Raw genomic sequence first — 13441 nt, 5'->3', positions numbered from 1 at the left:
TCCTAGGTGATCTGTGTATTCAGAAATGATAGGATTTATTTCCTGGCACATTTGTTCTTCACTTACGTATATTTTCATGCCTGCCAGCACTCTGAAATCTAGACATTGAATGTTGGGGGCAGGCTAGATGCAATTTTTCATGCTGCTGACGTTAATTGGATGAACAGACCTTCTCAGACAGGGCAGTGTAGGAAATGTGTGTGGAAAAATGACAAAATAAGGACTTTCATAGCTAAATAAAGACAAGTGGCTGCAAATGGTTTTTACAGCTTTGGCTTTCATATGTTTCATTTGGGAATCTAAAACCACTTTGCACAACAACTAACAAATTAAGATTCACAACACCTTTCCGAGAAGATAATTGCTCCTGTCTTACAGATGGAGGAACAGAGGTATTGAGGCTATCATTTGAAAATATGTCCCCTGTTTTCAAGTCCCCAGATTGAGATACATTTAAACCTAATTCTCAAAAGCATTAAATACCTCCATTTATATTCATTCATTTGGCATTGTTTGTGCCTAGAGTCTCTGAAAATCAGATGCATTGCCTCCTAACTTGAACGGTCAAAATAACTTTGTGATGAGGCAAAGATCACAGAGCAATTGCAAGGCCAAACTGTCACATCCCGTTTCTACTCACCGAGTACCGCCTTGCATTCCTGGCCAAAAGGAAAAGCACGTTCTGCTTACTCAGTTTTCCTCTGGTCTCTTGAACAGTTGGACATTTGCTGTTAATGTCAATACAATTGCTGTAGCAACAATACTGCTTGCGTTATTGATCGACTTTATCGAGTCATTTTATCTTGTCTTTCTAGACCATCAAGAAATTGCCTTCAGGTTTTTGTGATTTAGGTCTCTTATTGTAGAACTAGCATCGAAATGCAGTGAGAATTGTTTGTATCACCTGGTTTTCCCCTGTTTTGTTTTTTCAGCATACAACAGTTTTGCCCTTTGTATTAATCGAGATGAGAACAACACATCATCAGTATCCCAGCAGGAGCTGTGGACTGGCTGCAGTGTGCACCTTCGCTGTTGGCTATATTTTATGGTAAGGGCTGTACATGCTGTGTTTTCATATTGTATTGGGGGTTTTGTACTGCTAAATTTGGGCACATATTTCATTATGGATATAATCGCTAACAGATTCACGCTGCATGCCTCGTTTGGTCCAAGACCTGGGCTTTGTCTGGTTTCCCCAGATGCTTATATTTTTAGAAAGTATATGCCAAACCTCACACAACAGGAATTTGTTGAACAATCCCATGTAAGCAGTGGTCTTTCCAAGGGTACATTTTTCAACCTTTTTTCAAGCTAAATGTTTTGCTTGGACCTTAGTTTTATTGCTTAGGGTTTTTGTTCTATCAAATAAAATTGAGAATAGGCAAATGATTTCCTGCATCAGTATTTAAGCAGCAACAGAAAAAGATAGAACACTGTCTTTTTTCTTTACTACTTCATTTTTTTTCTGTAAAATTGATTACAGAATAAGCCAGTAATCCGAATACTCTGAAGTTTGTTTTAAAAAATGCAAATGTTTCTGAAAAATTAAACTAAACCAGAAATAACATCTCTTACACAACATTAGATTAAGTCTTTGCGCAGTTCCTGTTAAAGCACCTGATGTACATGACAGAGCTAATTTACTTTGGTCATTCTAACATTTTATTTTTCACTAAACCTTTGTTTTGTTTACAATGCTCCTTTGATACCATATATCCTTTACCCTTTCTGCAAACATTTCACGAACCTCCTGTTTACTTCTCATATTATTTCTTCTTACCTCACAACACCCTTCCCTCAGCTAAGAGGATATTTTCCAAAATTGTGGATAATACTGCTTTTTTCACCAGTCAAGTGAGATCAGGCTAATGAGAGAGGAACACAGGCTCAGGGCAGTATTGTCATACTGCTTCTACTATGCAACTTGCCCCTTTGGTCCAATGAATGAGAGGCCAGTGTTTACACAGATCCACACACATTGAGTGATCATAAAATGTTAGTAATCTCCTTGAAGTGGGATGCAGTGTCCCCGGACAACTGTCATATTCTGTCATTTGCTTTTATAAACATACATATCCTTCTTAAAAGAATAATTAATGTTTGTAATTGTAAGATAAGGACAGCTTCATGCAGAAAGGCACGTAATGATTCCTTCGGAAGAAAGGAATTTATTTTTTTTTAACTCATATATAATAATATATAACTGTGATATTTCTCTGCCTTCCTCTGAAAGGTGCTTAGGGACTGGATGGCAGAGTTATTGTACCTGTGATCTGACCTCCTGTGGCAACTCCTGTTTTTTCAAAATCATCTGAGTAGACACATGCAATAGTATTCAATAGGAATAGAAAAATAGAAAAACAATCTAGTTCTGCAAGTGAAATAAAACCACAGATGTCTTAAAATCTTTTAAGAAGCTGTTACAGTATCAGTGTGATATTCATATGGCTTGATCCTGCCTACTACAGTGCATCTACATCCTACAGATAGAAGTACAAGGTAAAAGGGAATTGTAGGACAAGTTAAAGCAGGGAAGAAGATTTTGCATTAAGAAATTAACTGCTAAGTGGATATCCAGTTACAGCCTACAATCATTTCCCTTTGCTTTTGCTGTTTATTGGTTTTGCCTACACATACATTATTTCCAAAATGGAGGGGGCTACACTCAAGTGACTTACCTTCTTCCAAGTTGTGATTTCTCTAAAGGTGGTCTGAGACAATTGCTTATTCAGCCTAATGGTCATCCTGCTAAATTCTGCATTTACAGCCCATTTCTTCTTCTACTGTTACGAAAGAAAGCCTTTGGGGAAGACTGGAGGTAGACACAAGCTACACTGTGCCATCATCTGCAAGTGCTGCATGTCTTCAGCCTGCAAGTGTTATTGAAGCCTCTATCTAAGATTTGTTTGAGGCTGCAAGCCAATTCTTGGCTCTATGATGCCAATACAATGTATCTCACATTCACAGGTTGGGAAAACCTACCAAAAAGTATGAAAAGTGGGGTTTCTTTCATCCCTCTCACTCAAGAGTGTGCCTATTTTTCACAGCTGAGGTCCCCTATCTTCCTGCTGCTAAGTGACTACATTGAGATAGAGACCTTAATCACGTAGAAGGTTTGGAATTACTTAATTTGGATTTGCTGCCCTTGTTGGTGTACCCTTTAGACCCCTCAAGGTTAGCACAGTGCATTAAAATGAGACTACACCTGCAGATGACCTAGTTACATCACAGAATCACAGAATCACAGAATGGTAGGGGTTGGAAGGGACCTCTGAAGATCATCTTGCCCACCCCCCCTGCCAAGGCAGGATCACCTAGGGCAGGTTGCACAGGAATGCGTCCAGTTGGGTTTTGAAGGTCTCCAGAGAAGGAGACTCCACAACCTCTCTGCGCAGCCTGTTCCAGTGCTCTGTCACCCTCACAGTAAAGAAGTTTTTCCTCAGGTTGAGGTGGAACTTCCTGTGCTGCAGTTTGTGCCCATTGCCCTTCGTCCTGTCACTGGGCACTACTAAAAAAAGACCGACTCCATCCTCCTGACAGCCACCCTTCAGGTATTTATAGACATTTATAAGGTCCTCTCTCAGCCTTCTCTTCTCCAGACTAAGCAGCCCCAGGTCTGTCAGCTTTTCCTCATACAAGAGAGGTTCCAGTTCCTTCATCATCCTCGTAGCCCTCCGTTGGACTTGCTCCAAAAGTTCCATGTCTCTCTTGAACTGGGGTGCCCAGAACTGGACACAATACTCTAGATGAGGCCTCACCAGCGCAGAGTAGAGGGGGAAGATAACCCCTCTCGACCTGCTGGTCACACTCTTCTTAATGTACCCCAGGATACCATTGGCCCTCTTGGCCATCAGGGCACATTGCTGTCCCATGGATAACATTGTCTACTACAACATTGTCTACATCCTTCCTTTGTACCTTTGTTTGTCCATGAGTCCCCTGCTGGGACTTAGTTCTTGGTTTATGGGTTTTTTACCTAGAAGTTAGGGTTCTGCCTAAATTTGTCCTTCTCCCTACATTATTTTTCCCTCAGCAGAAGGGGAAAGCAGTTGTTTTCACTGCAACTCTCTCAGTATAAAATGGAGAAAATTGCTAATCAGATGTTCTCTATGTTTTGCCCTTGAATTTTTTTTTTCTTTCCCCACCTCAGCTGAAACCTTCTTACCATGCTACTTGATTTATGTATCATATCACACTTTGTACTGTAAAGGAGCATACAGGAGGATATTTTTTAGGTTTGATTCTGTTAATGCACTTTTTTCAACTCCAAGTAGAGGAAACATTCTGTTTTATTTTATATGTGACTGAATCTTTCACATATGGAAGGGATGGTGGAATAGCATGCTTTTATTATATATACTTGATGAGAAAACAGGTGAACAATTCTGAATAGAACCACTGAAGTCAGAAGAACATAGCTAAATAACTTGATATCCCCTGAACATTATTCAGAGACATGTTATCTGAGAAACATCCTTTCTCGAAGAGTAAAACCTTCTTCTGTTTTTCTTTTTCTTTTTTTGCATTCTCTCCTTTCAGTCAGAGAGCATTTGAGTAGGCACACTTAGCTGATGTGCTCTCAGTGAGGGGGAGCTCTCCCTTGCTCTTAAGGAACTGTGCCCAGGCAGAGCATTCACAGACGTGCATTGCCTGTCGCAGACCATACATGGACTTTCAGGATCAAGGCCATGGGATAAGATGAGACGGGCTGATTGGCTTTATATAGCATGGCTTGAAAAGGTCACAATTTGTATTGAATTGTTAAATCTAGACGGTGCTAAGAAAACCCAAGAGCTTGCCAGTACTACCAGAAAATACTGCCAATGGGTGTATGGAGTTGGTTGTCAAGGAACGGAAAAGAGCCAGAAATGTGTTGCTCCTTGTAATAAGAATGACCTCATGGTAACTAATATCAGAGCCTAATATGTCCCTAAAATAAACTGAGACAAATATGTTTATTTAAAATGGTTTTCTTGTTCCCTCTGCTTTTGAGCACTTGAGGATGCCAAAAAAACAGACCCTAAGAACCTGAGTCCACTGCTGTAGTCATGCTGAACTACATGTTTGGGAGCAAAAGGCTTGATCTGCTCTCCTGTTGCTATCTCAAATCCAATAGGAGCTGCCTCCACGTGTGCCAAGCTTGGACTTGATTCATTCTTTCATTCTTTGATAAATCTATTTAAAGAGCTCAGATACCTTTTAGGTTTCATTTGAAAATAAAGTTTCTATTGAAGTGACTTTAGGAGGGTTCTGTAGATTTGCCGAGGGAGAGCATTTAGATGGGGTAATTTGCTGAATTCTTCTTGAACGAATTTAAGAAAGGAATGTACACTGAAAATTTGAAATTAATTTGAGATCAATTCTGTCAGCCTTGCTGTAGGATTTCCACTAGCAATTCTCCATAGAAGGAGAGGAAGATCAGAAAGAGCAGATGTTGGCAAAGGGATAAGGGTGCAGGCTGCTAGGACAAACTTTGACATTCAGAAGAGAGCGATGGAGAGTTAGAGCTTGGTGGGAATTGACAGCCACATCGATAAAGAAGGGCAGGATTGAGAAAACAGAAGGATTTCTGAGGTGGCTGGTGCCAGTGGAGCAGGAGAGACAGAGCATGGCTATGCTAGCATGTGCAGAGGGTCTGTGTGTAGGGAGCGGGTCATGAATGTTTTTGGAAGTGAGCACTGTGGACAGAAGTTCAATAGAGATCAGAGGAATCAGTGGTTGGGGAAAAAACAAGTGACAGGTCCTTGGGGCAAAGTTCATCCTCAAAGATGAACTAGAGCCATGGGTTAAAAGAGAAATGGGTAAGGAAACGTGCTGCTCACAGGTCAGCAGCTTGAGAGCTGAAATAATGGAAGTAAGTAAGTGGGAAAAGCTGGGAGGGGGAGAGAGAGACAAGCTTTGAAATCAGAGTGGAAGGCTGATGTAGAGGTGGGTGATAGATGAGACAATGCAGAGGAGGAGAAAAGAGTTGGAGCCAGAGCTACTCAGAACAGGAAAGAGTAGGAAGAAGTAGAAGTAGCAGAAATAGGCCAGGAGAAGATTAGCGTCCCCTGTACCTGGCCCAGAAGGAGGGTGGGAGAGCAGAAGTGCTTTCAGCGAGAGAAGGCTCCATGGATCCTCAGCCTGTTAGGTCTGACATAGCCATTATGGACTGTTACATTCTGGCTCCCCTCCACCTCCACATCCTCAAATGTTTCAGTCAAAGCAACAGTACCATCACAGATGACATGCATTCTCACTTGCTTGTGCAGCTCCTTAAAATATAGCTCAAAAAATCATAGCAACGATTACTATATTTAAAATGAAATATTATTTATCAAAATAGATGACTTCCAAAGATGACAACACCTTGCAACAAATCTTCAGAATTTCTGTCATTCTAACTACCTGTACATAAACACAAATTTCTACTAAGTTTTGTTCATCCCAGAGGATGCCCGCACCATGTCATGCTGAGTATGTTTTGCATGTGACATTATTTGCAGCTGCAAAAGGACTTTGCCAGGACTTGTCTTCTTCTGACTTCATAAGCCACTCCATACCAGTAGCACAGTCCTATAACACAGGTATTGTTCAGCACCACTCAGATCAATGGAGGAGAATCCAGCATAAGAAACTGGAACAAGAGGAGTTGACTGCTTTTATTTTCTAACTGATGACTGTTTATTGAACTTATTTTTTAGACATTAAAATTTCTAAACGAGGTGCATTCCTAGTGTAGGTGACTTAGGCCTGGCTGGCTGGTATTATAAGTCCAGCATCTAAATGTGGCTGAGATCTTAATAATTCTGATCAGATCCAGAACAAGCTGTCTGTTGTTTGGGTGTGGGGGGAAAATCATAAGGATTTCTGAAAATGTGCCTCACATCAGTCAGTATTGGAAACCATAAGTAGAACAGATTTAGTGTGGGTCATTGTGCTTCTGCCTCTGAAAGCACAGGGCTGGTCTCTACTTTGTAACCACAAATGATTTGTTCCTTCACGTTTTGAATGACTCAACTGCTCTAAGCTCATCACCTCCTTTGGGAGACATTCCACAATTTAATAGTTCTGGGTAAAGTTCTTACTTTCTGTGAAAAAGGAAGAGAGTGATGCTAGGAAAGATTATGAAATAAAAGCATAGAAAATGCCCGTGTTCTGTTGTTTGGTAAAGAGTTGCCACAACGGGAACTGGCCTAGAATTTGTGTGGGACCAAAAATTCAGCCTTCCTTTCTGACAGTCAATGGAAACCTGAACGGCACAGAAGATGTAGGAAAGAATTTATTCTGCAAGAAATAACCAGAAAGGAACTACCATAGTAGATCAGAGTAGCCATGTATCCAGGCTGTAGCTGTAGCTAATGTCAGATGCTTCAGGAGAAGATTTAGCGGGCCATTTTGGAATAATCAGCCTGTAAGGAATGTTTTCTTCCAAAACGTATGTCAAAAAGTAGATGCTTGGATTCTTCAGTTTTGGTGGTTTATATAACTTGTACTCTTTGAACTTAAGCATAATTGTACACATTCTTACTGCTTGTACAGTCTCCTGACTTCAGAAGCTTGCTAGAGTTGCACGATACAGCCCAGAGAAGAGTGGACCAAGTAGACTTCTAAAATTGTATACTTCAAAACTATTTTTAATATCTTGATTTCAGTGACGTATCACTGAAAGATAGGGTAGTGCATTCCAGAGGTTAATTAGGTATCAGTCAGAAAGATATTTCCATTAACAGATTTGAATTTCTTGTCTCTGAGTTTTGCTGAAGTGCTTCTTCTGTTATAAGGAAGAGCACTGGGACCTCTTCAGCCATTTTATGATATGCATTATTATTCTGTGTCCTCTCATTCACTGCTCTTGAAAAGTTACACAGCCCCTCATCTAATAGTTCCTGTTTCCAGGACACGTAGTACTGATTGTTTTTTGGCTGTGGATGTCGCTGAAGGACTCCACTTGGGCAGGAAATAGGTGGAGACACTCAAGAGTTCAGACCACAACATGCCGCCAAGCTGTGATGCCTGTGCAAATATATTCAAACTCCTGTAGCTGAGAGCAGCCATCATGAAGAAACAACCATTTTCTGCAACGTGTCTCCCATTGCAAAATCTTTTGGGTGTCATGGTTATCTGCTATTATATCCACATGTTGAGCCTATTTCTACCAGGGCTGTTTTACACACACTGTTGCAACAGCTGCATTACTTAAAGCGACAGGTAGAGCACACATAAACCACAAAGTTCCGACAATTTTTTGTAGTTACTTTTCCTCATGAACAAAAGATCTATAGCCAAGGAATAAATGTGCATGTATCTTCTCTGCATAGTTTTCATTTCCTCCTGTTTGCTTTGATGGGAGAGATATACATCTACTGTATACTAGAAGTGAAAAACAGCTACAAAGTCAAATTTTGGACAGATTTTTTAAAAAGGAGCAATATTGTGTGTTTTCAAATAGCTTTTTCTGATTTCTACACCAGCTGGTTGAAAACCTATGAAAATTGCCACTCTTTTTAACAGACATTTTAATTTGAATACAATGTGTGAATATTTCCATTCCTTCTTTTCTTAGCATTTCTAACAAATGGCTGAATGAGCTCGATGACCTGTAACACATTCATCTTTGAAAACACACGGTTATGTCTACATGTGCTGCCACGGAACCAAAACACAGGGAGGTTCAAGTTAATTTTATCTTCTCAAAAGTAGCCGGTCCAGTTTTAGCTTAAACTTTTTCTCCTCGGTTTATTTTTATCTAAATGACCCATTTTTTATACCTGTTCAGTAACAGGGTCTTAAATTGGATCTAGATTTGCACTCCTAGGTAAATCTTAATGCATGCTCCCCTGTGCTTATCTAATAATGAGGTTGGACAGGAATAATGACTACTAGAATTGCAGTGTTGAAGATGTTCATTAATGTTAGTAATCAACAGTCTTGTGTGGAATCTTTATGCCTACAGTTGATCAGCCCTTTATTGTGTGGCATCGAGATAGCTTGTATTCAAGCAGAAAGGAACCCGCTAAGAAAGGCCATCAGGTGAGGTTTCCATGGCAGCAGTCGTCCCTTTGCTGCTCCCGTTTGTGGTATAGGCAACGCAGGAACAGTCAGTGTGTCACTGCTCAGTGGAGAGGAGGCTAACGTTACTCCATCCCAATGTAGCTAGCAGCATGGCACAGCTCATCTTGAGGAAGATCAGGGTGGCTGATCAGGTGGGTTTGTGACCGTTGTCTGCTGAGTGGTGCTCGGTACCTCTTGTGCTCAAAGCATGGGTTGCTACGGTGTGGCTGCACCAGGGACAGGCGCGCAACAACAGCTACGCTGAACCCACGAGCAGTATCACCAAGCGATGAATGAGTTCCCATGCTGGGCAGCAGAGAGCAGAGTGTATGAGCTGTACTCAAAGACTCTGAATTAACCAGAGATCACTGACATTTGGGAGCTCATCAGTGACTCATTGGCTGGACTTGGAAGATATTTCCCCTTTCCAGCATCAATGCATTCTAGTAAATGCTACTTCTACTTGGTTCATGAAGTTTGCTTTGTAGGTGCAGTTCAAAAGGTCCCTTGAAAAGTCCCTCTGTAAAGGTGCTGTATAGTGCTGGGCAGTTTCATCACACAGAGAAAATAAGTGAAAAAGCAGCACTGGCTTTTCTTCAAGCTTTTTCCTTGGAGATTGTTTTTCACAGAATGATCATAAAACAAAAGCAAACGAAACTGAAAAACGTTAGGCAAGAATAGACACTCCCTGCTAAGCCAATCTGGGAGCAGAGGACATCCCATTACTTTCTACTCAACTATCCCGTCTTTTTCTTTGATCAAGAGGAACACGATATCGCCCGTTACCATGGGTTACACAGGAATCCCTTATTTTTTCACATACACCTTTGTCTTGTCAGGTTAATTCTGGCATAGAAGAGTGTTGTGGAAAGTAACTGTAAAGTACAGAGATCATTTTCCATGTGTGAACTCATTTGGAGAAAGGGTTTTTGATCTTCATGTAGATCATGCAGATTAATTTACCGACACATGTAAATTCCTGCATGAAGTCTCCAACTGTTAAGGGTTTGGCTGTAGTAAAAGCTTTTCTAAGGAGGAGGGAAGCTATGACAACCATGTACATCTCCAGGGTGATGGAGAATCATTAAACAGGGATTCTGTACTCTCTGTGTGACAGGCATTTATGGTAACAGCTTTGGGTGGACTTCTGTGTCTCTGCCCTTCAGGAGCCTATGACTCTTGATATAATGATCAAGAGTCTTCCCTAAACAAAGTATCAGCAAGTGAAGCAAATCATATGGATGTGGAAAACCCCATCAATAATAGTCTGTGCAGCTGCTGAGTCTTCTGTAGCTGTGCTTCATTGTGAGCTTCTCTCTCAAATTGCCAAGTCAGAAAGGAACAGATTGACATTCTTGAAGAGAGCCCAGCAGCTCATGGGCCCCAGCCTGCCTCCACTGAACACTTTTCCCCATTAGTCTCCATGATGGTTGCTCAGTTGTTTGGCATCATTTGCCTTTCTTAGCTTCCACCTACTGGAACGTATGGACTCGCGCTGCTCCCTCTGACTTTACCACTCACCACATCAGATCTCAACACAAAAGCTGCGCCTTCAGAGGGTACAGGCATCCATTGCAGTCACACACAGCAAAACCACATACCTGGAGTGCTTCTTCAGGCTGTACTGGAGCAAAGCTGACACCCTATCTCTTGGGTTAGCATGCCAGCAATCTTCACTGTAGGTGAATGCTAAAAATCTCCATGTCACCAGAAAACCACCATCATGCCTTTTCCTTTACTCTATGTTGAGTGTGGAACTGGGCAGTTTCAGAACTGGGCAGAAACTTCACTGTTTCACTGATGAGGTGAGTTTTTTGTGTTTGGGGTTTTTTTAATGTTTATCCTACCTAGAGGAATATTATTAGATCCCAAATGATACCAGATAACTGAAAGAAAAGCAGGAGCAGCTTAAAACACAGGTGCTGAAGAAACTGTTCTCTCAAAGAGAAGCTGAGCCATACGTTTCTTGCAAACCAAAAATGCATGATGCACTTGCCAGGTGTAGTGAGGAGAAGCAGCAGAAACAATGAAAGGACGCTGTAGAAGGCAGAGATTTGGGCTGTGTAGAAGAGCGTGGAGAACCCTGAATGCTCTTTGGATAAAGAAGCTGTTTGGAACAGAAGGTGCTGCAGTTTCCATGCTGCTGCACAAAACGGGCGTGTATTCCTCGTAAATATAAATGCACCAAGGATAACTGCTTACATCAGAACATGAAAATTGGCCAACTGCTCATATTAAATTTTAAAAAAAAGCAGTAAGAACGTGAGAAATCAGTCACGGTTTCATCATTTGTGATGTCTGTTCTGGGTGGATGTCATCCAGGTGCTCCAGTTCAGTTGCAACTTGCAGTCCTTTTAAATAATTGCTTTTCAGATTACAGTAGCTAAGCATATAGTCCAAGCAACTTTTGAAAAACAGGGCTGTAAGAGTCAGTACTTGTTATTTTTGTTTTGTTTCAGGGTGTGCTGGATTCACCATGTTACAGGAGTGTGGGTGTACCCACTTCTTGAGCACCTCAGCCCAGGTGTCAAAATAATGTTTTTTGCAGCCGTTACTGTAATAATTAACATATTCTACGTGGTGGGAGAGGTTCTGAACAACTACATCTGGGATACCCAAAAATGTGAGTATGGTTTTAAGAATATTAACTCATGCAGTACACCGTCAGGACTTGAGTATGCTCCCCTGAAATTCGAGAACGTTTGAAGCTGGCTAAAACAAAGGAGAATGACACAAGTTCCTCTGAAACGTCTTGCTTGCTTGCTCTTAAAAGCAGCCAGATGAACAGAATGACTGCTGGAGAGCTTGATGAGCTATGAATATGTATTCTTTTTTATAACTTCCAATACTAATTTAAGAGCTGTTGGCAATTACCTGAGAGGTTTACAACCCACTTGGTTTACAACCCAGTTATTAGCTGATGAATCCATTAAATGCAGCTAGAATAAAGTATCATTCTGTGGGAATGCTGTTAATGGTAAGCTTAGACTTAGAAATATAAACATATTCTTTTAGTGATTTCAGGTATAATGTGTTTTCTGCTTATAAATTTACTCAAGGAAGATGAATATGTTCATGTCAGTAAAGTAATAGAGAAAGATCATTAGTTCAGGGTAAACATAACTGTACAGACTCTACAACATCTACCCTGCCTAGGCCACCCATTGCTGAGTAGAGGAAAAGGGAAAATAAGACAAACACAAGATTAAAAGTAGGTTCCTTTAATTTATGGAAGATGTTTTTCATTTCTCAAATTGCCTGAAATAAGCAAACAACATTCATAGTAGCCGCAGTGGCAAATGACAACTGGAGTGAAGTTCATGCTCCATGGGGAATTCTGTCATTAACATTTGTTGGGCCCAGAACATATTGAGCCTGTATGAACAGCCTGTATCCCCTTCTGGGAAACTGTGTGCACTGGTTAACACACCGTAGATTCACATAGTAGTTTACTGCACACACAAATCTCTTTTAACAAGTCTTCCAGTACTAGGTAGAACCTAATGCCAGAAGCTCAAAGCAGTTTTACTTGCTATTTGCCCATACTGACACCAGGCTATAAAGTGTCTTTTTGGTTTTGCTTTAGAACCAGCGATCATTGGTCACAGTGTTCAAGTCTGGTTTTCAGTCCTCAGTTTGACTTTACATTCACATCTATTTAACTTATTTAAGTTAATTCAGGAAAGAAGTTTCTAAAAAAGCCAGCTGCAAGGAATAATTTCACTTGACCTAAGTCCTGTATGAAGAATAATAATGTGGTGAAGAGTCATATGTTCTTACCAACTCCATGAATAAGTAAATGGTGGAAAATCTCCCTCACTATTCTACAGTATGCTTAACAAAATCCCTGGTTCTTGTGGCCCTCCACCCTAGAGGAACTAACGTAAACTGGGTCATTCTTCCAACCTCTTTAAAGGTTCACCATGGCTACCTTATCCTCTCCATCATTTCCTTGATTTGGTTAAAGAATATTGATCCAAAGACCTTTGTGGTTCAAGCACTTGCAAACCAGAAAATGTCATGAGTCACCTGTTGGTTTGCTGTGCTTGAAACACTTTGCATAAACCTAACCTGAAGCATATGGAAGGCACACCACAAACAGCAGAGATGTAAAATAATGCCAGTCTGTCACCATCCGAGACTTGGGAAAATATTATTTGAAAACTGTACATTTAAAAGGGGCTTTTGAGCAGTAAGCTTGCAAATTAAAGCAGTCTTCCATGAAAAGATTTCTGGGGTGAGAGGGGGTTGTTTTGGGTTTGGAGTTTTTTTCCTTTTCCTCTGGAGATACATTAAATAAAACCTCACTACTGACAAAATGATTTGCAGTTAGTTTTTCCAAGTTAAACCACAAACATGGTAGGCAAGAAAAAATTTGCCCTTTGTACAAGTCAGTGTCTGTCCACAG

General features: G+C 40.8%; 1 protein-coding gene across 1 annotated transcript in view; it reads left to right on the top strand.

Annotated features, from left to right (window-relative positions):
* Nucleotides 1-13441, top strand: part of AIG1 (androgen-induced 1) — a gene marked incomplete at its 5' end in the record, with an annotated part of 90555 nt that overhangs the window by 75032 nt on the left and 2082 nt on the right. Inside the window, 2 exons of the mRNA XM_010294420.1 lie at nucleotides 933-1048; nucleotides 11493-11656. Of these exons, the coding sequence (XP_010292722.1) occupies nucleotides 933-1048; nucleotides 11493-11656 (280 nt within the window). The remainder of the gene's footprint in view (nucleotides 1-932; nucleotides 1049-11492; nucleotides 11657-13441) is intronic.

The sequence above is a fragment of the Phaethon lepturus genome, unplaced genomic scaffold (assembly GCF_000687285.1).
Source record: "Phaethon lepturus isolate BGI_N335 unplaced genomic scaffold, ASM68728v1 scaffold11979, whole genome shotgun sequence".
In the NCBI taxonomy this organism is placed as follows: Eukaryota; Metazoa; Chordata; class Aves; order Phaethontiformes; family Phaethontidae; genus Phaethon; species Phaethon lepturus.
The sequence above is the reverse complement of the archived record's forward strand: the minus strand, read 5'-3'. Positions and strand labels throughout refer to the sequence as shown.